This window comes from Seriola aureovittata, chromosome 23, assembly GCF_021018895.1.
Source record: "Seriola aureovittata isolate HTS-2021-v1 ecotype China chromosome 23, ASM2101889v1, whole genome shotgun sequence".
Lineage (NCBI taxonomy): Eukaryota > Metazoa > Chordata > Actinopteri > Carangiformes > Carangidae > Seriola > Seriola aureovittata.
The window spans coordinates 1,307,550-1,333,798 of record NC_079386.1 but is presented as its reverse complement, the minus strand read 5'-3'; the positions used below and the strand labels follow the sequence as shown (position 1 = coordinate 1,333,798).

At 42.0% G+C, this 26,249-nt stretch overlaps 1 protein-coding gene across 17 annotated transcripts in view; it reads right to left on the bottom strand.

Annotated features, from left to right (window-relative positions):
- ablim2 (actin binding LIM protein family, member 2) overlaps positions 1-26,249 on the bottom strand; it is a 90,089-nt gene that overhangs the window by 40,750 nt on the left and 23,090 nt on the right. For all 17 annotated transcript variants that reach the window (XM_056368609.1, XM_056368608.1, XM_056368612.1 and 14 more), the window contains exons 2-6: positions 20,931-21,101; positions 7,464-7,647; positions 3,445-3,557; positions 3,046-3,172; positions 1,922-2,015 (exon numbers count right to left, since the gene is read on the bottom strand). In XM_056368609.1, the coding sequence (XP_056224584.1) occupies positions 1,922-2,015; positions 3,046-3,172; positions 3,445-3,557; positions 7,464-7,647; positions 20,931-21,101 (689 nt within the window). The remainder of the gene's footprint in view (positions 1-1,921; positions 2,016-3,045; positions 3,173-3,444; positions 3,558-7,463; positions 7,648-20,930; positions 21,102-26,249) is intronic.

The window sequence follows — 26,249 nt, the reverse complement described above, 5'->3', positions numbered from 1 at the left end:
ATCACCTTTACTGCACCATGGAATTGGACAGAGCATGCACTTGATCAGTACTTCCACTTCTTTATTATCTGTAACATTTCAGGTCCCCACTGAAATCCATCAGCTTCAGACACACTACTGCTGACAGAGGAAACACTGTCCATCATCTTAAAATAGGAAATGTTCCCATTCATCACAATCCCGAGTGTGAAACTTGCTATTGATTATGCCAAATACATTTCATGAAGGCATATGTTATTAATTCAGCATGATTATATAAAAACTAAAGCATATGGGAAATTAATGAAATGAACTAATGATAATAATAGTTCACTTCATTATTTGAGGCCCTGTAATGACTATGCAGTAGAATGAGTTAAAATGCATTATTTAAAAGTGGAATAATCTCACCTGAACATCAGGTGTTTGCCCCCATTGTGCAGTCAGCTGCTTCAAATTATTTTGGTCCGACTGGGTGTGATGTGCAGCTACCAGCATGACGCTTGACTCTAGTGTCTTTCTCTCCGTCTCTATATACGTACTGCTCAAAGGCACACAAACTGAATCAGGTCAAGCTCACACGTCACACTTAATGACAGCAACAACCTGGAGATGATGTGTCTGTTCTTTCTCACACCCCCCCCCCCCATATCTAATAACACTTTTTAAGAAATGTCCAGCATTGGACACCGATGACACGGAGGATGAAACGTGTCCTGTATGTGTCCAGCAGCTTGTATGGTTTTGTTTTATGGCACAGAGAGAGAAGTGTAGAGGCCGACTGGCACCTGAGAGTGAGTGACAATGAAAGGATGACCTGCCTGAGGGGGGGAGGGAGGAAAGCGAACAAGGAGAGATAACGTGTGTGTGCAGTTGAGAGTGAGGTCAAAGCCATTAGCCCACAGCAAAGGAGAGAGGAGCGATTGTGCTGAATAACGGAAGAGATCCTGGCTGGCTGGTTCTTCCCTGAGGACCCACACACAGCGGACTACAGTGGGACTAAATCAGAACCAGAAATACTTTATTGATCCCCGCAGGGAAATTGCTTTGTAACAATTTCCCTTACATGCAGTCACCATGCCTGCTGGCTTCAGCGTGGTCAGCTGGTCCCTGGTGTAAATGCTTCTGTGGATTTGCTGTGCAACAGTTACATAGCTGAATGAAACGCTGATAAACCAACAGACCAGAACTCTCGACTAGCGTGTTCAAAGACAGCGCAGCGCCGTCAAACAGGTATGACAGAGGTAGAAAGTTAAGAAGTTGGAAAAATAAGAAACAAGCAAGAGCGACTCCAACAGGCTGAATGCAGAGAGATGCTGAAATCACCCCATCAGCCTCTGGAAGCCTCCCTGTGCACTCTTGCCTTTCATACTCCAGGAAATTGTGTTAATGATCATGTGAATGCTATAAAGGGCTGGTCACAGATCTGTTCATACAGGGGTAGCTATCCTAGAAGCATTTCTCATGTATCTGCATTAGCAGTGCATAAGTTCTGATGAAATTTTAATGACGGCTTCGGGGAAATGGGGTCAACACTGTCAGACATTCTGACTTTTAGTTGCTGAGAGCTACACTTTCAATTGGGGTCAGCCCTATGTTCCCACATTTCTTAGAACTTTTTTTTCACAGAAATTTTTGAAAATTAGGGTTAGGGTTAGGGCTGTGGGAATATAGGGTTAGGGCTGTGGGAATATAGGGTTAGGGCTGTGGGAATATAGGGTTAGGTTTAGGGCTGTGGGAACATAGACACGCTCCCCTTTCAATGATATTACCCATGAAGCTTTCATTATTCTGTTTATTCACCTTGATTCTACATTTCTCTTTCACCTCCTTATCAATCTGAAGACACTGTTTTAGATGTTTTGAGGGACTGCGTGCTACATGCTAACAGCTGCCGTAGAGTATTTCTTCTAAGTGTAACACATCAGCAGAGTAACGTTACCTCCAGGACTTTCCCAGTGATGTACTTCTTGCAGCTCTCGCACTGGATGCCGAACATGGCGTGGTAGTCCATCTCACAGTAGGGGATCCCCTCCCTGATAGGACAACACAGGACACAGAGCATCAGATACACTTCACATCATCCAGCTCAGCTCAGAGCCTGAGGATCGTGCATGCACCGTGCCTGAGCTGACAGGATATAGCCTGGTGAATCCTGCTCCTCTAACCATGACGATCCAAACTTACATTATGATCATTTGTGAGTATTTCAGACCAAATATAAAACCACAGCTGCTGGTTAGTGCCATGATTTACTATTTCAGGCAGCGTATTATTGCAGCCTAAACATGTGGTAAAGAATGAACTGCGTTCTGATATTATCATATTGACCAGATCTGTTGTAAATAAGACTTTAGCCACTGGTTTCTTACAATGCTTATGCTGCATCTACTCTGTTCTCTATTTGTATTCCATGTGGCTTTTTAATACTGGAACATGAAACTGTGACAGAAGAAAATTCTTACATTATAGAAAAACCTTTCACTTTATTTATATTTGTAACCATATAGGCAGCATGACAATGTTACACATTGCCACTGAAAGCAAAATAAATGTCTAAATTCAAGATTTAAAATACAAAAAAATGTTGTAACAAGTAAACTAACAGTAAAACATTAGATATAAGAGATAATAATAACTATAAAAGCTGATAGAAAGGCCTTTGCTTAAAAATATTAACTTTGTGACAGTAACTGATTTCTTGGCAACTTGTGTGTGATGGAAACAAGCTGTGAACTGTATCTGGCTCTTCAGATGCTAAATGCTCGACTAGCTAGTTGCAAGATCAAGGTCAGAATCAAGATCAGAGTGTGTGAATGTTTTTCCTTCATTATTTTACACTGAATCTCCGGCACCTGAAGCCATTCATTTTGGTAAGCAGTGATCTTTATACACTAGACACTTAGACGACTGAAGGAAAAATCTGCATTAAAGACACTTGACATTGGGAACATCCAACAATTACCACCCAACAAGCTAAAAAGTAGAACAAATTGCCATAGACATAACAGCATTAAAGATGTAATGTGGTTTTAGCGCTTCATTTCCAAAGCCAGACTAACGTACTTGCTGATGTACTCGGCATTGAGCACCTTGTTGCAGACTTTACACTTGAAGCATCCCAGGTGCCAGTGCTTGTCCAGTGCTACAAGAGACTGTTCATTCTTAAACTCCTTCCCACAGCCGCAGCAATCTGCACACAGGACACACAGATGAAGAATTAGATAAGATTTGATTAGAAATTATACTGAAGTTGACCTGAGTAAAAGAAGAAAAAGAACATTGGACATTTTAGTTTCCAGAGAAGGGAATGACTTGATACAATTTAAGAAGTGCCAATTTAAGGGATGGAACAGAAAATTACAGTAACAAGCAGTGTAACAAAGCTTCGAAAAGTTTACTTGTGGAGTGATTTACGTTTTAAAGGAGACAGGAAAGAGACACAGACGTAAACAGAATACTGACTGTGGACAGCCTGTATGGGTGCAGGGCTGTTGGCAGGCAAAGGCTGGGTACACTTTTGGCAGATACACTCCTTCCCGTTAAATGTCACTCGGTCGCCAGCCGGGAACGGCTGTCTGCAAAGAAACAGAAAAACACAGAGAACATCAGACGAGGGCTCTGTCTCTAAGAGTTCAGTTTCCCCAGAAGCTTGAACATTTATTCGAAGGCTCTGAAACATCATCATGAGACATAAATCGCTTCATTAAAAGCTATATACATTTGTGTATGGTGGCTTAGCAGCTGTATAAGGCAGGGTGAGGGAGGTGTCACTGCGAAATGATGAGTGATTTGAAGTCTGGGAGTCTTTGTGTTCAGCAATCACAGTCACTTGAGATAGCGACACACATTAGAAGTTAAATGTGATATTTAGGGCATCTGGTGATCTGAATAAGAGTAGCTTCAGCTATATTAAAGTGATAGTTGGGGTTATGTGACATGGTTGTATCATGGTCAGTGCAGTAGATTTGGGTCAGTGCTCTGTAGATAGAAGTACCTGATACAAACCCCGCATCAAATAACCTGAGCCATCACTTTAACAGTGACTACAACATTCAGAAGTGTGTGTTGCTGCTGCGAAATGAACAAATGAAATCATTGCCATTCATTACCAGCCAAATACCCTTTAGAGACGAGTGTTATTATAATGCTTAAGAGACATCGCAAACATAATGAAACAATGTTAATGTCTCTGCTCTAACACAGCTACTGTCACAGAGTCATGCACAGAAGGAATGATGACTCCTTGGCAGAGTGAGACTGACTGGCTTTCACTTGCTACTGTCTACAGCTTGGAAATGAGATATTAGAGCTGCTGTCACTGTCACAGCCAGGTACTGAGGGAAGAACACATCCACACAAACTGGGAGAGGTAAGAGTATAGGTTATTCATGTCTAAACATTCAAACTGTATATTCTCAAAACTGACACAATAAGAAAATGTGCCATTTATTTTACCATGTGTCTTAATAAATAATAATTAACAACACTGGCTCAAAAAATAAAGTAAATTGAATGTAAAATGAAGGTATTCAATTTGTCTTCGTAATCTCAATATTTTCCATGTGCTGAAGTTAGTTAAGTTTAATTTGTTCATTATGTCTCATTGCAATCAATATCTCTTTTGAAAGAAAGAACAAAATAAATATACAGTATAAAAGATGACAACAAAATGAGCCAGTCACACAAAGCAGTCATCACTCACACAGTCACAATTATTATAAAACCATTAACAAGTGAACCTTTAAGTCACATTAATGTAAGGTGCATCGTACCTGAAAGGTTCTTGTGACCTGGTGTCATGGTTATTCACTTTGACCACAACTACCTTATAAAGACATTTTAAAAAGCACAGGTATGTCAGTGATGAACCATCTGACTTTTTCATATAACTCACAGTAGTGAGTGTGATGGCTGCCTTTAGTAATGAAGGAATGAATCAAATAGCAATTTGCTGGGTTAGCACCAACAGCACAAGATCGTATCGTCTGCATAAAAGAGCGCACTGCAGTACTGAGTTGAAAAAAAACTTTATATACTGTATGTATACAGTAAATATCAGGGCGGCGAATAGTGATCCTAGTGGAACACCTTAATCAACAATTTTACCAAGAATTTTTCATAATTGTTATTGTTAATTATTCTATCATTGTCCAAAATTATTTAGATAGATTGATTATTTAGATACGCCTTTCATGGCCTGTGGTGGAAATGAAGGTAAGGTCTGCTTTGTGTCTATTCTTTCTAACTGTGTTTTTGTGCAACCTCAAATTCTCATGCAGATTTATTTCATAGGTTATAAAGGTTGATTACTATCTTTGGAATTATTTGTCAACATCACTTTACAAGTTCAAAGTCTTTTTGACCCTAATTTGGACCTATTAATGATTGATAATCAATACAGTGCTGTGACCATGAGACACACAGAGATGAGTCTGATGTCAAACAGTATTTGCTCTCTGTCAGCCCTATTTTTATTTCCGTCACAATAAGCCTGTGTTTGGCCTCCACAAAAGTGATATTTGTTATGAGAGGAGTAGAGGAGTTTCATGATCACATTACAAACCTCAAATGCCACACTGGAACATTCTGATCTCAGGTTCAGCATGTGGATCACACACACACACTGACACACACATTCTTGTCAAACGTTAGATGTGAGTACAGTCGTTATAATGTAATGTAATGTGCCCATTACTCTAACCATCAAAAATAAATGCCTAACCCTAACTTTAACCTTAACTTACACCTAATTCCAACTCTAACCCTAATGATCGTTTCAAAACAAAATTAGTCCTCAGAACCATACAAACACACACACACACACACACACACACACACACACACACACACACACACACACACACACAGGACATTTAACACTAGCTATGGGACTGGGCTAAGTGGCTGCACTGACTGACCACAAACTTAAAATACCTGCCTGACAGAGGCTACTATTACCTTTCTAGGCCTAAGGAACAACACTAGTACTATACACACACACACACACACACACACACACACACACACACACACACACACTAGAGGCATGCACATGCACATGGGTGGAAAGGTGTCTGTGTGACCTGCAGTGACACGTCTTCATGTGCTTTCCTATATTTACACATGAATGTGTAGTATAGCTTTATGTACTTGTAAAAGACACCTTCATGATGCCATGCTGCTCATCATGTGTGTAAAAAAGATACGGGTGCCATATCTCCCTCTGAAAATAGGTTTTTGTATTTTTAGTTGGAGCTCTGAGTCGTGGGAAAAGCAGCAACACGGAGGGCTGAGACAACCAGCTGATACAGATACATGAGTTTAACCGTACAGTGAATCTTTTAATCTCTGAGAGAGAATCTGCCCCTCTGTGTGATGTCACGCTTGGACTGTTTAGTTATTTTCTGTTTTTCCGTTCTTTTCGAAATTACTTTTCCTTTTGTGTCCGTTAGTTGTTTTTGCTTCCAGCCCTTGTGTGTTTCCCGCCTTTTGTAATTGCCTGCCCCACCCCAATTAGCTTCACGGCTCCCCTTTACTCTTTCTCACTTCATCTGTTTTGTTCCTGTATTTGCTCGGCTAGCATCAGGCCAGCTGGTCCTCAGCCTGTTTTCCAGCCAGCTAGCATTGGCTCTGTAGCTTCAAGCCTGCTTTCCAATCTGTTTTCCAGGCTGCATCCAAGTGAGCTAGCCTCCTGCACGCTCGTCCTCAGCCTGCAGCTCATTCAACACCCCAGCCCATTCGCCTTGGGTTCATGACTCCAGCCTCCCAGTCCTGCGCTGGTTAATCCACTGCCTGCTCCTGTCCCCAAGCTGTGTAACCTCCCATCTGATCCTGACCCACATTACCTAGAGCAGTCCCCCTTCCTGAGGATTCGCCTCCCGCATATATCTATGGGTTGTAGCACCGAGAAGGAAGCGTGGGCCAAGAGACGTGGCCCACACACCTGCAATGTTGTGGAGAACGTCACAGCGCACCAGACTTACAGAGTTACGTTCAGACAGGTGAGTACAATAAATAACTGATCGTTGTAACTGCACTGCGCAGAGTGTTAACAACCATTGTGTTGCCTGGCAACACAGAATAAAAAAGACCATATACTTTATGTTTATGTAGCAGCAGGGGTGCAGCCACTGCAGGGTTTCTTTCTTTCCGCTGCTTTATTCTGCTCTTGATTATATAAGTAGCGGCTAGCTATTTCATTTTTATATCTTAATATTGCTACATAAACATAAAGTCTATGGACTCCTGCTGTGCTGTTGTAATTATCTGCTGTATACACATGTGCAAAGTGCTTCACTGGAACCTACTGGCTGCTTTAAGCGCTGTTCTCCCCTGTGCCGTTTAATCAGAGTTCATTTTAAATGACTTACTTCTACCTGAGGAAGATTTCCTTTATGCAACAGTACTTTTTCCTTGAGTAAAAGTTTCAGCACTCTTTCCACCTCTGTGTGAATGATATGGTTTCGGACCCTGTTTCTTACTTGCAGGAGGCGCAGACGAAGCAGCGGGGGTGGTAGGTCTTGCCCAAGGCGGACACCACCTCCCCTTCAATGAAGTCCTGGCAGCTGAAGCAACGAGTCCCGTACAGTCGCTGGTAGTCCAGAGTACAGATGTATTCACCCTGCCGCACGAAGAAGCCTCCCTGGGCCAGTTCACAACCGCACACTGGCAGGTAGGGCAGGTGAAAGGGTGTAGAAAGGACAGAGAGAAAAAAAAAGAGAAAGAGCAGCAAGGTTTAGAAGAAAAAGGAGTGTAAGAAGAAGGCAAAGGGAAAGAGAGCAACAGAATGACAGGCAGAAAGAAGGAAGGAAGGGGAAGGGGAGAAACAAGAAGGCAGAAACAAATTAGAACACACTGGAGAGATATTCAGAACTAAAGATATTAATGCATGTCCTGCAACAATGGAAGTTCAGCCCTAAAATTTCAACACGTGGGAAATATGCTCATTTTCTTTCTGAGACGATTGTCACCACTCTCATATTTGTCCATTCGATGTGACGCTAACGTTAGCTCATCTTGGCATAAAGACTGGAAACAGATGGAAACAGCTAGCCCGGCTCTGCCCGAAGGTAACAAAATCTACCTACCGGCAATTATGAAGCTAATTAACACGTTACATCTTGTTTGTTTAATTTGTACAAAAACTGAAGTGACTGTCCCCAGGTGACTCATACTCACACACATAACCCCCATAAAAAACACAACTGCTTTTGTGTGGTAGAAACTGCTTCCTATCTGGATGCTAAGATAAGTTTAATGTCCTCTGGTTAAAACAGTTTTAATGGACATATGAGAGATGAATTGATCTTATTCTAAATTTGTGTATTTTCCAAAATGTCTAACTATTCCTTTAATGAGACTTTTTCTGATGAATATAAGTAGATATAAGTCCTCACATTAAGTACTGTTACTTTGACTTCCACTCTTGTCTGTCAACAAAACCATAATCTCACAAAACAGAGTACAAACCTAAACATAGACATTCATTTGAAAAGAAGTAATTAGGAGAGCAGGAGCGTCTGATTGTTTTCCTCAACCTGCTCAAAGAGCCAATAACATCAGAGTGAGAGCGGCTGAGTTATTAGCATGTGTGTGTGTAAAAGCTGCAATCTGTCTATTTGTCTAGCTTTAACAATGTGTGACAGGAACTCTAAATCACCATGTCCTCTCATGAACACACAATGATTACACACGGTAACCATGGCAACTGCATGACATCACATCCCCCTAAGGGGAAACCTCGCTCTATTTTTCCACCCCTTTTAGCAAAAACAATACCCCGCCTTTCTTTTCCCCTCCACTTTTTCTCTGTGGAAAAACGACAGGAAAGATAAATGAGAGATGTTTGCACCGCTTGGTCCCGTGCCCCCGGGACTTCTCAGTGACCTTTTAACACACACACACACACACACACACACACACACACACTGTCTCACACTTAAAAGGATGCATAAAGGTATGAGGCACTGCACATTTGCAACATGTGGGTGAGATCACACACACATATAAGATGTACTCTATGACACATACACACATACATGTGAAGAATGTGAGAAGGTGTCAGGCTGAAGTCACAACAGAGCCTCTGTACAGTACGCACAGCGGCCAGGTGAAAAACGTACATAGTGGGCAACGATCCTTAAAACCGAGAATGAAACCGCGAACACAAACGTCCGCGAGGTCATCGGGAAACTGAACCGCCAAACCCCGCCTCCCCAACTGTTGCCACAGCTACAGGTACAGACTAAGGAGCTCTCACTACATTACAAACATTACAAACTACATTAAAATCAGTGGTAGAGGCAATTTTTCTGCTGAAAACACATGAATAGACATGAAACCATATAATAACATTTGGAATCACGATTATAGTGTCCAAACTTATCACAATTATCAGTGTTATCGCTGTATTGTTAAAATGTGCTGAAAATTTTCTAAAAGTAAAAAACTTTCACCCAGTTTTATCATATAAACCACAAATAAATAATTAGCAGCACTTTTTGTTGCATTTGAACATTAGAATAATAACATGGTCAACACCTTGTCACAGATGAGGACAAGGGACCAGTAGCAGTGCTGGGTTTTCCCGCTCTGCGTGTGTCCTCAGCAGTGGAAAAGGGTTCAGTCGGCATTTATTAGCTGCTTATACCTGTGAAAAGTCTCCGGAGCAGCGCTGTCACTACCTTTCCGCCATATTTTGTCTGACTCATAACAAACCCATGCTGCTCGCTGTGCACGCCTCTGGGAGACTGGATCTAATTTGAGCTAAATTAATGGTAATCAAGCATCTTCATAGTGACACCGACTGGCATTTCTTCTGTGACGTGAAGGTTTACAACATCTGTGATTTGTTATCTGTCATCTGTTATTCCTCCGTCTAAATCCCCATACGCTAAACTAAAACTTGAAAATTTCACAATTTCCTATTAGTTGCATAACACCTCTCCACCCTTTTATCCACTCATGAAAACTTTGAGCGACTTGTCGGACAAGCCTCCCCCGGGGTAACGGCATGCCAGTAAAACAAACACAACAATAGGAGCGGGAAGGTTCTGTCAGGAAGTGGACGGCTGTGACTCAGGTGGTAGAGCGGGTTGTGATGCAGTCTCTGGCTCCTCCGGTCTGACTGTCCTTCAGCAAGATGAAAATGTTTGTGATAGAAAAAAACTGCTGTATGCAAAAGTGCAGTGTGAGTGAACGGGTAAAGTAGATCAGTAGATCGGCATCAATGCTTCTAGTCGCTGTCACCTTAAAACCGATCACTTGTGGTTGATACTTACAAAGTGTGTGAGACTGATATAACGTACACCATTTATAATGCCATGATAAAATGCCTACATTGTGAATGCAGCCTGTATCTGAGTTGAAATCCTATTATTCTTTAGTTTGTACAATGCAACTGAGTTAATGAGACATATTGGCTTTTATTAATTAGACTGTTTGCACTGTTTAGCCCATTGAATAGGTTTAATATTTCAGTCTGTTAATAATTGTGTTCATTCACATAAATTAACACATATAATAATAAATTATTACATTGTGTAATTAAGTTGTCCTTTCTGTAGGATACTTATTGCATTGAGTCTTTATGTTGTTGACTGAGTAAGATGACCCCAGACCAACCGCTAAACCAGCTGCTATAACAAAACATAACTATCCATATTGGCTGCAAAAAAACCGTGACATCATGTGATCTGTATTTACAACATACATTCCAACGGCTGCTTTCACCTGCATGAGAGACACCCGGATGGAAGAGGATTCCTCGAGGGCTCCTCTGTAGGAGCCAAAATCAAAAATAAAAGGTTAAATGAAGGAAGCTGGAACAATTCAGATTTAGTGTCAGTAAACTGGCTTATATATCACAGACATAGTTTTGAGACTTAGGACTTGGCGTACAGTGAAACTCACAAAAATAAGGAGTTGAGACTTAGACGGAGTGTCAGGTTCTGACAAATACAAATAAATATGATGGTGACACCCGCTGACACATTTGAGAAGAGACTTGTAATTGACTCAAACGACATGAGACTTGACTGGGACTCGTTCCAGATGACTTCAGACAAGCTGGAGACTCTATGTGAGACTTGGCCCAAAAAAAAATATTAAAATGAGCTCTGACAGAGACATAAAGGAGTAGAAGAGATGGAGCAACAAACCCTCGCTCAGACTCCTGAGTGCAGGTTCCCATCAGCTCGTCTTTCAGTCCCTGCATATTCATACCTGCGCTGCCAGTTGGCACATACACTCCTCTCCTCACAGTATTATAACTGAGTTCCTCAAGCAGCTCTGCAGCTGAGCCCACAGGAGCTCAAGCTGGAGCCCATTCATCATTTATAGAGCTGACACTAACAGAAAGCACTGCATCCTTTTAAAAGTGACAGAAAACACAACCGATTTATATGATTATTTTCATCTGCAGTGCAACAGCAGGGCAACTACACTGCAGAGGAGTGTGTATTCCTGGCAAAGTGGCCTCTAATACAGATCAGAGAGAGTGTGTCTGAGTGCATCACACAAGTGCGAGGAAGACAGAGGATGCTCTTCCTCTTGTCCTTCATCGCTAATGGAAACTGTGAAGCTGTCTTCCTCTCAACCCTTTTTCTTGTAGCTCTCATCTCTCCTGTCTGACTTTCTCTAATCCTTCCATCACGAGGGAAAAGGCAGCGACGCCGGGTGGAAGCCAGTAAAACCAAGTTCAATCATTCAGGTTCAAATATGATGTTATAGAACTTCTACAACAGACTGAACCGAAGAAGATTATATACATATATGTATAAAATTACAAACTTGACAGCACTTTGGATCCTCTCAAATGTTGACACTGATAAAAGGACAGATGTCTTAAATGGCTAATGGCTTTATCAATGGTTGTGGGCTATACAGATCTATGGCACGCTCAGTCAATAGCTATGAAATAAACCCCAACTGAGTGTTATGTTCAAGCAGTGATTTCATTATTTTGAGACCATTCCGTCACCATGACAACAGTGTGTGTGTGTGTGTGTGTGTGTGTGTGTGTGTGTTCACCCTGCACTTAGGCCTCGGCGGATGAGATCATGATGCAGCTAATTAGTCATGTCGTCCTGAGACTCAGCAAAGAAGAACAGAACGTGTCGGGGTACACGCCTGCAACGAGATAAAACTTCCACGAACCGCAAGAGAGTTCGACCTCTGGGACGGAGGGAGTGGAGGGAGTGTGCGTGTGAATAAATGAGTGTGTGTACGGTGGGGGTTGTTGAGGGCAGTATACCTTGTGATTTTCAGTAACAGCAACACTCTCCAACTTCAGAAAAGTAAACCATTACTTCAACTCCACTCAACATTACAACATTTTACAGGGCTGAAAGGCGATCTGTTTCACAGGGAACTGATAACTTCCATCTCTGACCGCTCATCTCACGGCACTGCGAAGCCACTTACATAACAGGAGTTTACTCAGAGGCTTTCAGAGGAAGTCAGTGTGAGAATCAGCTCCGTCCTCGCCGGAGAGTCTCGGAGCCGAGCGCGTTCTGCTTTTCCTAGAAGTCAGCAAGTAGAATGAGTGAGGACGTTACACGCTTGAACGGATGGATACGCAACAAAATTGCCCTGTTGTGATTCGTAAATAAAATATGGTGCATCTGTTTTTACTTGTACAAACAAGGTCTAGACTGAAAAAAGTAAAAGAGACGGGGGTTTGAACATGATGCAAGTAATCCAGGTGAAACTAGCGCTAGCAAAGCAAACCATAGGTGTGTCTAGCACCGTGCACTGAAAACATACAAGTGCCGAAAGCTAGTAACGTTGAAATGCTGGTAAATCAATATTTTACATGCACTAGTCATTAAATGATTAATGTGACAGGAGTTGATTGTGGGGACAAACCCACAATAAAGAACTATTCTAACTAACTCTGCAGTTCCCCCCACATTTACAAGTTTTTAACTTTACTTTCTACTGTTATATGAGTTTTTACATGTAGCTTTACATACAAATCTTTATATATCTTTGATGTTGATCCCTATAAAATGAACTGATTTGTCTCATAAAAAAAATATCCAATCACTGTCATTGAACAAAAAAATTATGATCACTATTAAACAAATCTGCTGCTAATTTGAAGTGATACAGTATAAACTAAATGTTCATCCATCAGCGATACTGCTTATCCTGTCAGGGCTGCGGCTGGAGCCGCTCCCTGCCCACATTTTTTTACAGTGTACGAGCAGGGTTAAATATATATGCGCTATGTGCTTTCTGCTATGAATGTGCGACCTTGACCGCACCTCATGTTTTACAATGACTCATCATCCGCGTACGTGTGTGAGGTGGCGGCGGTGTCTTTCACTGCCCTATTCGGTGACCTTGACGGCACAGTCGTAGGCCTGCTGGCATTGATCTGACCAGCTACGGGACTGTGCTTGAAAGAAGAAAAAAAAAAACATCAAGGTTGATGCTTCTGACAAGTCAAATGGATCCACATTGATCCAGACTCCTGCTACGCTGGACTAAATTGCAAGCAGGCATCAAATGAGGCAACAGGCCGGGGAGGTCTGTCTATTGTCTAACCCAGCGGGCTACGGGAAACATCATAACACACTGCCATCTGAAGATTTTCACTGAGTCTTATGAGGATTGATGTTGTTTATGTTGACCATATCTTACCCTCATCGTAAACTTCACTGTAAACTGCTCATGCACATAACTGAGGCACATACTGTACATCAAAGCTGTGCCAAGAACCCGCACCTATTCGATGCATGAGATGACATTAATGTTCTTTTTTAAACAACTTCAACCGTCCTGAGTGTTTGTTGAAAATGTGTAAAAATCATCTGACAGTTTGCGTTTGTCCCTGTCAGAATTCTTTTCAGCGAAATCACTCCCTGTGACCAAAGCAGCTGCAGTATTAACAATAGAAATGATCAAAACAATATAAATATGAGTCAGGTAGCATAATTTCCCTCGGTACTGGCTCTGTTTCTGGAAATACAGGTGTGTGTGTGTGTGTGTGTGTGTGTGTGTGTGTGTGTGTGTGTGGGGGGGGGGGGTTTGCCACCAGGTACATTTTGATATGATATTGCCCACTTATTAAAAGTTGGATAACAGCGAGCCTGTGTTGTCTATGTCTGTAAATCCTCACCCTGCCAACGGGAGCTACAACACTAACACATCAGTAAATGAGTGTTTGATTGACAGGTGATGAGGGGATGAAACTGAAACGTTTACACTGAGGATAAAAAGGTAAAAAAAAAAAGTCGGACAATTCCACAAACTATAATCCAGAAATATCAGCATCATCCTTCAAAATGCCCGTGAACTCCATCGTATGCATAGAATGATGTGTACTGAATGTAAAGATTGTCTTTCAACTGCTTTCAAGTGCGTGTGTGTGTGTGTGTGTGTGTGTGTGTGTGTAGCCCCCCCCCTCCCTGGACTGTGGGTGTGTATGTGAGGTCAGCACCTCTGGCACAAACAAACGCAACCCCCCCCCCCCCCCCCCCCCCGGCTCTGTTCTCCTCAGCCTGCTTCCAAGAAGGAGACAATCCAATAGCCAACACCCGCCTGAGAATATCACAACCATCTGCTGTTACAGTGTAACACCAGCGATCTGACTATCAGGACCTCAACATGTGGCCAGCAGCGTCTCCACTTCCAGGAAGACAAACACACTCTCGGCCTGCGTGGTTGTACAAAAAAAAACAAAACAATGCGATCCGTAAATCTGCCACCACCTCAAAGGGAGACTGAAGGAAACAGAGTGGAAGCTGTAATTTCACACAACGCACAGAACGCGCCATTGTTTCACTCTCCATAGGTTTACTGACTGTTCATTCAAAAGCCCTCTGTGGCCCAGCAACGCTCCACGTCCTGATCTCCCAATCAGCAGTTCACAAAACAATCCCGAACTCAAGGTCCACTTACTCACCGCACCTTTCAACCATATCACACGGTTCTTCATCAGGAAAATGGTGTCAGCACTGTAGCTGCTTTAAACTTGCTATTATTCTGAGCGACTGTAGTAATTATCATCCATGTTGATTTAAGTTGAGTTGAGTTTGACACTGGGGGTTTGACAGTCACGCTCAACACAATCACACAAAATAAAGCTGAAGGTTTACACTTGACAAACACTTGAGTAATACATGTCTTACCACAAGCCAAACATTTCATTATGAAGAATCTACACTCTAAGGTCCGATTACTGGCTTTTTGAGCTTTAACCATAAAGTCTTTCTTAAAATAGAGCGAGCTCAGATCTGATATCAATGGCTGTATAGTGAGGAAGCAGATCGTGCTCCCCAGCCACATGCACACACTCCTGAGATCTTTGACAGGCGACTTGCTATAGCCGGCTACAAACAAGTTCGCTTGTCAATCTTTCATTGACGTAGGTGCCACTGCTCTGAGATCAGTTATTACACACATGTGCAGATGTGTGTGGAACCTGAACAGTCTAGTCTTCCTAAACAGTAACAAGCGAATGAGCTAATTACACTGTGATAAACGATAAATCACAGTGTAATTAGCTCATTACATTTGCTCTGCGAACGCTGTGTAAATGTGATGTTCTCTTTACCATCAACTGTTCCTAAAGGTGGAGAATCAACATCCACACTAAAACTCTGGTGAAAATCCACAGAGGTATTGACTGAATGCTGCACAGTTTTCCTGGTGAGCAGGGGTCAAAGTTCGCCTCGGTCGGATTCTTAAGGCAGAAGTGAGCTGTACCTTTAAGCGGAAAGCTTGCACGTGTTTATTGTTTTTCCCAAATGATGCGGATGTGGCATTGAGATGTATTCTGGCTTGGCAGACTACACCCACTGCTCCAACAAAAACTGGTTTCAGCTTTACAGAGGCAAGTGCAGAGTAATGAAAGATACCACTCCCGTGTGTGTGTGTGTGTGTGTGTGTGTGAGTGTGTGTTCTTAAATGCTTTGGGAATGTGGTGTGTGAATGAGAAAGGAGGAGAGTGTGTCTGACATACAGAGTCTTTCACCACTGCAGTTTCAGCTCTCCACGTTTATCAGTTTTGGTGCAGGCTTGCCGACATAAGGGCGTGACCACATATTTTCACATTTGAGTATTCCCCCGCTGTATCCAAATGCTATTTGGATGATGCGATGGCTCTTTGTAAAAGCAATAACATGAGGGATAAAAGTGTGTCTGAGCTGCTGTGTAGTTTTGTCTGCAGCTCTCTGTTATCGATGGTCTGAGTGTCATCAAAAGCATGTGAGACGACGGAGACAGGCACAGTCGGCACCTAAATAAAACACACCTCCTCAACCGCACAGCTCGGTGTCGATGACAGCGAGCGGGAAAACAGCAATTAGTGCTGATCATATTCTGCAGCGCTTAAAGCTACTGTGTGGGATAATGTCAGTATAAAACATGTACCGACAACACGACAGTGGGTTAAACACAAATGAGTTCCACTGTTTAAAAACACCTACAATTCAATGACAACTGGGCAAACTCCATATGCTGATGAAGGCCATGTGATATGATCTAAAGTTCCAGAGCTACTAAATGGACCAAGTGATGAGATTGTTTGTTTTTTAGAAAAAACATTTAACAAAGTTTAAAAAATAATAATTTGAATATAATTTTAACAGTTTGATGCACCTTACTATGATTTTTTTTCAAATGTTTGTGTTAAGTAATGTCTTTATTAATGGTTAATAATAATTGGACAATTCTTTATGGATTAGCCATTCATTAGATAGATAGACAGATAGACAGACAGATAGATAGATAGATAGATAGATAGATAGATAGATAGATAGATAGATAGATAGATAGATAGATAGATAGATAGATAGATAGATAGATAGATAGATACTTTATTATTAGAACAACTTTAGTCTTGCCTGGTTGTGAAAAATCTCTGGCTAAAACTTTACTTGCACTATTGATAAAATGCCTGTAATTAACAGTCATTATTTACAAAGTATAAACCCCAGAAAACATGGTAGCAGTTCAGGTGCTAACGATGTGTATTTCAACTGTATTATGCAGTTATTTCTTAAACAGTAACTGTCTTAGAACCCTGCAACTGTTAGGGGCCTTGAGGGCCCCCCTCCCATCACATAGGACAGGGCAGGATAGAACAGCTTTATTAATTCCAAGAGAGGAACCTGGTTTGGCACCAGACAAATACAATAAGTTGACAGAGACAAATACACAAGATCAATGACACCAGACAGAGTCACGGAGGGGAAGTACATGGGTCCTTACAACAACAGAGGGAGCGTCAGTGACGGCAAAGAGTTAGATAAAACACAACATCATGAAGACTAACAGTGCAAATGTGCCAATATAAACAGTATGGAGACAATAGTAGCATAAGTAACCTGCATACAATAAATATATATAAAAAATAAAAGTTCAATTGCATCAACGTTGCTCATTAAAGAGCCCAACTGCCAGGGCAGGACACCGCACCTTATATCTGCCCCAGTCATGTTAATCCAGCCGAGCTCCAACAGTAAGCTAAGGTGTGCATGTCGCTAAAAACACTGAGACTGTGTTTACTATTTGCAAAGCAGAGCTGCATTGACATGAAGCCTACGCTGAAGAGGCTAATATTAACTCATATTAGTCCAGTCCTCCTCACTGCTCGGTGTTAATTACACATGGCTAGCTGAGAGTTCCTCACTTCCCTGGCACCGTTAGCCTGCTGGCTAACACCCAGGCTGGTTGTAATTGGCGATAATACAGCAGCAGAGTCAGGGGTCAACGGCTTGATTATCTTCCAGGTTAATCTCGATATCTCTGATGGAGTGGAGCTGGTCAGAGGTGAGGTGAGGGGAGATATTTCACCTGCTTCTATTATCTACTGTATGAAGAATGTGCTCAAAAACTAACATCGAAGTTCACGCTGTGTTGAAGCGTCTTCTCCTCTCTTTGATGTTCAGCTTTGAACGGCAGAAACAACCTGATCTCCGCTCAACCTGCTACGGTTTATTTTGTTTCCTTGTCAGCCCACATCTGGAAGTTTTAATAGCAAACTACCCAACCCAACTCTCCGTCTAACCTCCGCGGTGCTGAGGTAATCAGCACATTTAATAACCCAAATGAGCTGGAAATTCAATTAATGTGGTCATGCTTTGGATTTATGGATAGGAGGAAACGGCCAGGCCTTTTCTGTGTGAACTGGGTGGAGTCAGCAGCTCCCCAACACAGCGCCTCTGACTGTTGTGTTTACATGGTATTAATATACCTCCTGAATGCCTGGCATTAAATTAGCCAGCCCCACACTTCCTTATCAAACACTTTTGAAAGAAAGCCGAATAACTTCATCCAAAGAAGAAAACATGCTCTCTGTGCTGTTAATCATGAGCTCCGGTAACTTTGAAATAATGAATTTCAAGCTATAACATCTGCTGAATTTGTAGGTGTGACCCGAGGCATGCACGCATCACAATTTGTTCATTTCTGTGTAAGTTAAATGTAAAAGCTGCTGATGAAGGAACAAACGCAGCTCAGTTAGTCTGAACCTGAGAGTCAGTCTGTGACAGCTGCACATTACCAGCCATTCTCTGCTCTACAGGCCTTTTTAATGAGCAGCAACAAATGAAGTCAACGTAGTAAACATATCATGGCTTTAAGTAAAACTGAGCTATTCTAGCATTCGAGTGCGAATGTTTATTCATGACCCAGATAAAATAGTAGCTTGACAAAAAAATCTTAACACAAGGTCCTTGTGCTTTTTCAGAGTTTTCATCCACATCTTTGACCAGACTTTTCCTCACTCTCACAGAGAAGTCTTGGGGTCAGGAATATCATTTTTTGTCATATCAAAAAAATGTTATTTTACTTTGAGAGAGAGAGAGAGAGAGAGAGAGAGAGCAGGAAGTTGTGGCTGCTGTATAATTTGACCGGTCTGTTAGTTGACCGATCGTATTTCTCTCCGCCGTCAGATTACTTCTGGTAAGAAGAAAAAACTCCATAAAACGACAGTAAAGTACACAGTATGTATCTTAAAGCTGTACTCAACACAGTACATGAGATGCATGTATGAAGATGAATCCCACCACTGCTGGTGGCTAACAATATATCAGCACTCCTTATAAGCTGTGATCTAGTGGCTGCAAATATTAACTACCCAACTAAGTGACTTCTTGTTACTCTTTCCTCGTGGTGACGACACCATGCTCCCAGATCTTCACTATTCCTCTATGAGCACACAGTGTTGTTATTACTGCTAAGCGTAATGGCTAAAACCATGATAATAAATTCCAAATCCAATAAACTGTAATTATCCTTTAAGACCTGGCTCAAATAAGCTGATCATTATCTGCATTACACTGCAGATACATTATTAAGGCATCATGGGATCGCTCACACTCTGCTGTTTCATTCCTCATTCATGAACTTAAGGGGGAGGAGGGGTGTGTGTGTGTGTGTGGGGGGGGGGTGGAGAATGTACAGACAGGGAGTCTGCTGGTCAGTGTAAGATTAAAAGTGATAAACTCCAGGAAGCTGCCGCTGTAGCGACCCCGCCGGTAACCTAGCAACCGGGGTGTGTGTTGACAACAACAGCGGACTGACACCGGGCTTGTGCTGAGAGTCTGGGCTGGGAGAGGCGCACACACACACACTCTTATAAAGTCCAGTCACGTGCAAAAAAAAAAGTCCAACACCCACATCCAACCACAACCACACACATATAGAACACACTCACATGTCAAGTATCCGACACCCACCGTGAAATGCAAAACACACCTGCACCTCACACACACAATGTAACCCACACCTACATTATCTCTGTAATTACTTAGACCTGACTGACCCATCAGTATTGACCTTCTCAATGGATTTCTTCTTATTGCTCAACTATCAATTATAATCTAATTATAAATCACTTTATAATATAAGATTCAATACTGGTCACAAGGGCGGGTTTAATTGATTGTGGCCTCTTGTTAGTGCTGAACCTTGACTGATCCCTGCAAAATCATTTTTTATCATTTTTATTATCATTATTAGTAGAAGTTGTAGTGCAACAAAATAGAGGCCTGGTCACACCAGAACGTCCTGGTGCAAAGGATCTGACTGCAGCCTGCAATGCTTACAGTTACACCCACTTACAGTTACACCCACTTACAGTTACACCCACTTACAGTTACACCCACTTCATGTTACACCCACTTCATGTTACACCCACTTCATGTTACGCCATGCTGATGCCTAAACTATGGAATCATCCTGTGATTGGAAACTAAAAATTGTGTTGCTATTGAACCTGTACTTTTGAGACTCAATTCAGAGCAAATCTATGGGAGATGAATGTTCCAGTGTAGACTATTACACGAGGTCACCAGACGTCTTTGCCAGTTTCATCTACTCTACATTAGATAGATAGATTGATAGATTGATAGATAGATAGATAGATAGATAGATAGATAGATAGATAGATAGATAGATAGATAGATAGATACTTTATTTTTAGAACAACTTTAGTCTTGCCTGGTTGTGAAAAATCTCTGGCTAAAACTTTACTTGCACTATTGATAAAATTTCTGTAATTAACAGTCATTAACATGAAAAAAAAATCACTATTTACAAAGTATAAACCCCAGAAAACATGCCTCAGGAGAAAATAGTAGCAGTTCAGGTGCTAACGATGTGTATTTCAACTGTATTATGCAGTTATTTCTTAAACACTAACTGTTCGGGGCCTTGAGGGCTCTTTTCTGCTTGATAAATTCTATATTTCCATGTTTTTCCCCAACACACCCATGGGACTCTTTCCTTCACGTGGACGTGACAAGAGCCTGTTATGAGCCTCATATACACAATGGTACATATTTTACAGTCAGACATTCACAAAAGGTCCACATTCCCTTTGCCTGTTCATGGCATCCTTAATGATTCACCTAGAGGGTGTGTTTCTGCGTTTCCCATAGGGCTGCAAGTTTGGGGCGACGGTGCGGAGCTGATTTGATTTGAGTGTTACATACCTTTACAGACGAAGCACTTGATGTGGAAGTGTTTGTTCTGAACTCGGAGGGCCTCTCCTTTGCAGGGCAGCCCACAGTTCTGACAGGGGATGGGTCCCCCTCCGCCCTGCTTCTGCTTCTGCCTCTGCTTCTGCTGCTCCAGAGGGCTGTGGACCGCCTGCTGCTGAAACACTTCAGGACACAGACAGAGAGAGGGACGTGACGAGGTTACATGTTATTCTAGTACATGTGCAGAGTGTGTGCAAAGTACGCACACCAACAGCGATGTGTACAGACATAGGGATTTAACAGTTAACAAGACAATTAACAAAAACTACAGACGCCCCCATGGTTGGTTTCTGTCAGCACATTTTACTGTAGCACTACCCTGGTCCCCTCAGACTGTATCTCTGCCTTTGGAGGGCCAGAGACAATGAAGGCTATATTCCAGAATAAGAGGAAAGGCTAAGCGCTTTCTAAATCAGCAATTAGACAACAGAGACCTAAAGGATATTCCAGCCAAAAAAAGAAAAATATTGTGAGGAAGTTACGGCACATTTGGATGTTTCTGATTATGTTTGCCATGAAAATATAGAGTATATAAAAAAGTAATATAAGAAACTGCTTGAGAGTAGCTTCAATCACCCTTCAGTCACGCCTTGATCTATACACTGTGTGTTTGTCCTCATCTGCGTCTTCAAGCTTCAAGATCCAGACTTTTCCTTTAATAAACACATATATCTTTTATTTTGTTGTGTCATATGTCATTATTGTCATAAAAGTTTTTGGTTCCAACAATGTTACACACAAAGTAGAAAACCTAGAAAGTCTACATCAACTCTGATATTGGATGAATGTCATAACTTTGTCATAACTGTGTTTGATCCCAGTCACTTTCCGGCACAGGAAGGAGAGCGGGCCGGGAAAATGATGTGATGAAAAACCTAACAACACAACGGTACAATCCCAGAAGTAACCGTGACGACACAAGCAGGCTAGCACACAATGTGCTAGGCTCATCGGTACACCTCGCCCTTATCCGCTTTCATCATAACCCCGGCAGAGTGATCACACACTGATCAGCCTCTCAGTGCTGACTGGGGCATCAGCTGGATAAAAGCCCCTTTGTGTTCTCAGGAAACATTTGTGTCGTCAGACCGGTTTCATCAGGCCTCCATGGTTACTGGTAATTGGGCTCAGAAGGGGGGGGGGGGGGGGGGGGGGGGATTCATCATCAAATGAATTGATTTAGAGAAAGAGACAGGGAGAGAGGGAGGCACTGAGCTGCTTTTTGGAAACTCACCAACAACTTGTTTTTGCTGGACATCCCTCTTTCAGCTTTGCTCAATTCATTGGATTTTTATCGGGTGTTGTTTTGGCACAATGTTTTGATTAAGATTAAAGTAAAGGTACAATGTTTTTATGGTTTTTTTCTACTCCCCCGCTAAGAAAACTTTAAAACTTGAAAGTTTCTTACTTATTTAATCAAAGTAAGTCACTTCCTTTTTCTCCCCACTCCAGCTGTTAATAAGAATGATAACGTTTATTTGTATAGCACAATCAAACCAGAGATTACAAAGTACTTTACAAGGAAAAACACTTCTTATTTGAATTAAAGGTCCATATAGTCTAAAGGTCTCTGTCCATGTGTTGTTTGATTATAAAGCAGCTCTAGGTTTTATATAAATACTGTCAAAGTATCAAAGCCTCAGTCCACAGAGAAATGCACACAGCCTGTATTCACAAACTGAGCCTTAAAACCAGCCGTCAGGACTTCTGGAACTTTGTGATGTCACAACAAAACAGTCACTGCTCTCAGCCAGGCCCCAAGCCCCGCCCACCTGGACCCACCTTCCAACCTTGCAGGATTTGGTTTCTCTGAGTGTTTACCTGAAATCTGCTATATTTTTATTGGATCACTCACTTATTGGATCAGTCAGCCAATCAGAAGACAGGAGGCTCTGTGCCTTTCTTCTGATTGGCTCACCAACCTCCGGAGAGAAGCCTGAGAGAGGAGATGTAAAACTACACTGAGATGCTTTTTGGTTCTTAAAACCACAAATATATCTTGTTATGGATCAACACTTCAAATAAAACACAGGAGAAGAGGAAAATATGGAGCGTTAATATTTATTTAATAATTCACACTACATATCTAGTTTTTATTACCTCTACTCTAACGGAATGTAAACACAAGTAAAAAACTATCATTTTCAAAACTTCATATAAAAGTGCTAAATTGTGAGGATGCCAAAAGCCAGTGGGAGAATTCTGGACACTGGTGATCTCACAGCTCAATGCTGTAACAGTGGCTACACTGGAAAATTATTTGGGAGTAAGATCATACCTGTTTAGGTTCCATTTCTTTTTTTTTTTTAACTTTTTCCCCTAAATACAAAGACACATTTGTTGATTTGTGACCTGCTTGGCTGGGGATACTCGGCAGGAGGGGTCAGAACAGCCACCAGCCCATCCAGACCCACAGGAGCAACACATTCTTCAGCAAGTTTTACAAGGACCTCTCACCCACAGCGGGGAACAAAGCCATGTTTCAGCTTTGTAGCGTGTGTGGCAAACACTGCCTCCCAAACCTCCTCTGATCTTTAGAACGATAACCCGACATCACTTTATTTATCTGGGCCTTATTCCAGACATTCAACAGTATAATCCCCAAATCAGATTTTGATTCAAATAGAAAGTGAAAAAAATGTATTGTGGTGACACAGAACATTCTTGAGGTCGGCAAATATAGTTGAATTATAGAGGGGGTTTTCTTTGGATGATGCTAGAAACCACAGATCTGTTTTGATACGTCTTGATTACTATCTGACCTCTGACTCCCAAACTGAATCAAGATAGAAACAGGGATTTGGACAGTGTTGCCTATATTCTAGTGTTGGTAGGAGGTGGGGTATTTATTGAAGTTACGCATGTAGTGTGTACATATGAGCACACTAACCAATAAAGACAAGAATTTAGGAGGGGAAAGTCTTGGGTCCTCGTAAAAAAAAAAAAAAAAAAAAAAAAGGCCTGAGAATGGCTTGATTGCAACCATCTGGAAAAGACAACAGTCCAAAATGGAGACAGGATTGGGAGGAGGGTAGGCAGCAGGGACTGGTGGTCACAGGGGAGCCGGGAGGGGTTCTGCCTCCTGATCTGACCCAGCGTGCAATGCTGCACCCTTGCACCTGTTGAGGGGAATCCAACGTCTTTACTTCCTCTTCAAACAGCAAATAGAAGAGGAGGGGGGGCGGGGAGGAGGAGACAGGAGATGATCTTTTAGGCCAGATGTAGAATCCAGCTCAGACATTCGGACGTTCAGTCTGCCGGTGGTCTGCGATAAGAGTCCAGCAGTGTGTCCTGTTTATAGTTCAGCCGACAAAATGAAGTTCAATCAAAAATCACTGCTCTTTGTGTCTTTGTCAGGGTTGGTGGCAGGGTACAGATTTATCTCCCACAGGTCACCAACAGTAGTGAGTGAGGAACAAATCAAATATAATGCTGTGAGTCAATTCAACAGTACAGTCCTGCTTATAAGGAGCATATTTTGCACCAATGAATTTCTGCTGCTTTAAGCAACTAAGCGAAATTAGGTCAAAGGTTGAGGACCTCAGTGCCTTAACATTTCTGTTCATAAAGATGAAGAAGGTCTGGGGGGATAGAAGATGGAGTTGGGCAGATAAGAGAGAAAGAAATCACTTTTAAGAAGTGAAGAAGTATGGAGAGGAAATAATGAATTTTCTTTCTATGAAGAAACAGACAGTGACTGTGACACCAACTACTGTACACTGTATGTAGCAGTATATGGTGTCCTACCCCCCCCCCCCCCCGCCCCCCCACCCCCTGTTCCTGCTGCTGCCTTGTCTGCTGAAGGGCCCAGTTGTCCATATCATCAGCCTTCCTGGTGTCTGTTGTCTGGCTGATGGCCACCGCTTCCACTGCTAACAATAAATTAAAGTGTCTTGTCTCAAAGACACTGACACATACATGATGTCTACTGGGACGTTTCAAACCTCCCAATGCCAAGTTCACGTCAGCAGCGGAGAAACCGAATTCTACAGTGTCTCCTGCAGCAACCAAGTCAACGCTGCAAACATGAAAAGGCTTTTAAGGCACATATACAGTACGTGTAATAAGGAACAACAGGCTACTACACAGCGGAACACACAAGCAACTTTATCTCAAATGCCTTTTCAAGGAGCCATGCTCCAGCACCTCCTAAAAATAGAGTGTTCCCTCAACTCACGGGGATCCCATGGTGCTCTGCAACATTCCTGGTGTGAACCATCTGCAGAGGCTGCAGGGGTGGGCAGGAGATCAAAACGCTCACATTACCAGAGCAGGAGTTCTTTGTGGTGGCCGGGCTGTTGACCTTGGGGACTTTCACTATCTTATGAGTAAACACATGAACACACTCCAAAAAATGGGAACGGGCTACCTCATGAGTCCTGTGGTTAGAATAACTGCTCTATACAGATGCCGAGTTAAAAAGGTGAATATATTGTCGTACAGGTTAAGAGTGGACCTGCTCAACTGGTGGTCAAGAGAACCAGTGTGAAGGGGTTCCTGCTAGGAAAGGAAATCATCTTGATGTCTTTTTTGGTGGTTTTGGACTATAGGGATCTACAGATCGGCTTCAGTATGCCAACGTATTGTGTCATAGTGAATGAATCAATGGACTTTGAATGAATTTTCCCCGCCTACAAAATCTTGGTGTTTATTTTGACCAGCAAGAGGGGGTAGATGTTCTGTAGTTGTAAAATGAAAAGAAAAATCAAAACATCTCCTACAAGTTCCATTTGAATTTGGCACATTAGCCTCTATGTTGCCTCCGTTAGCATGTGAAAGAAGCTACACACCAGAAATGTAATGAAAATCCTTCCATTTCCTCCATGCCCACAACTTCCATCAAATTTTAAGGCTCTTTTAATTCAGCGTAGATATTTTCAAAATTATTACCAAAGTGGAAACTGAAATAAATGTGAACATCACCAAACTAAATGTGCATGAATGTGATAATTTAGTTCAGAAAAGAAAACACACAACATTTTAAACATCTATAAAACAAAATGTGAGGCTTCTGAACACTGTATTCAGCCTAGATAATATGATTAACAACATGTGAAGCGTTTTTTAAGGGCCTGTTGACACCTGGCCTCACCTTTACACAGCCATTACTTCACCGCCTAAGAGTTTCCTGTCCGTCATCCCAACGGGAAACTCGCTCCATTATCTCACTCTTGTTAGACGCCAAGAAAAAGACATGAGCTGAGCTTATATAGGCCCAGTTCACTGAACACAACTCCTCTGGTGAAAACACAGGAACGGGGCAGAGAAGTG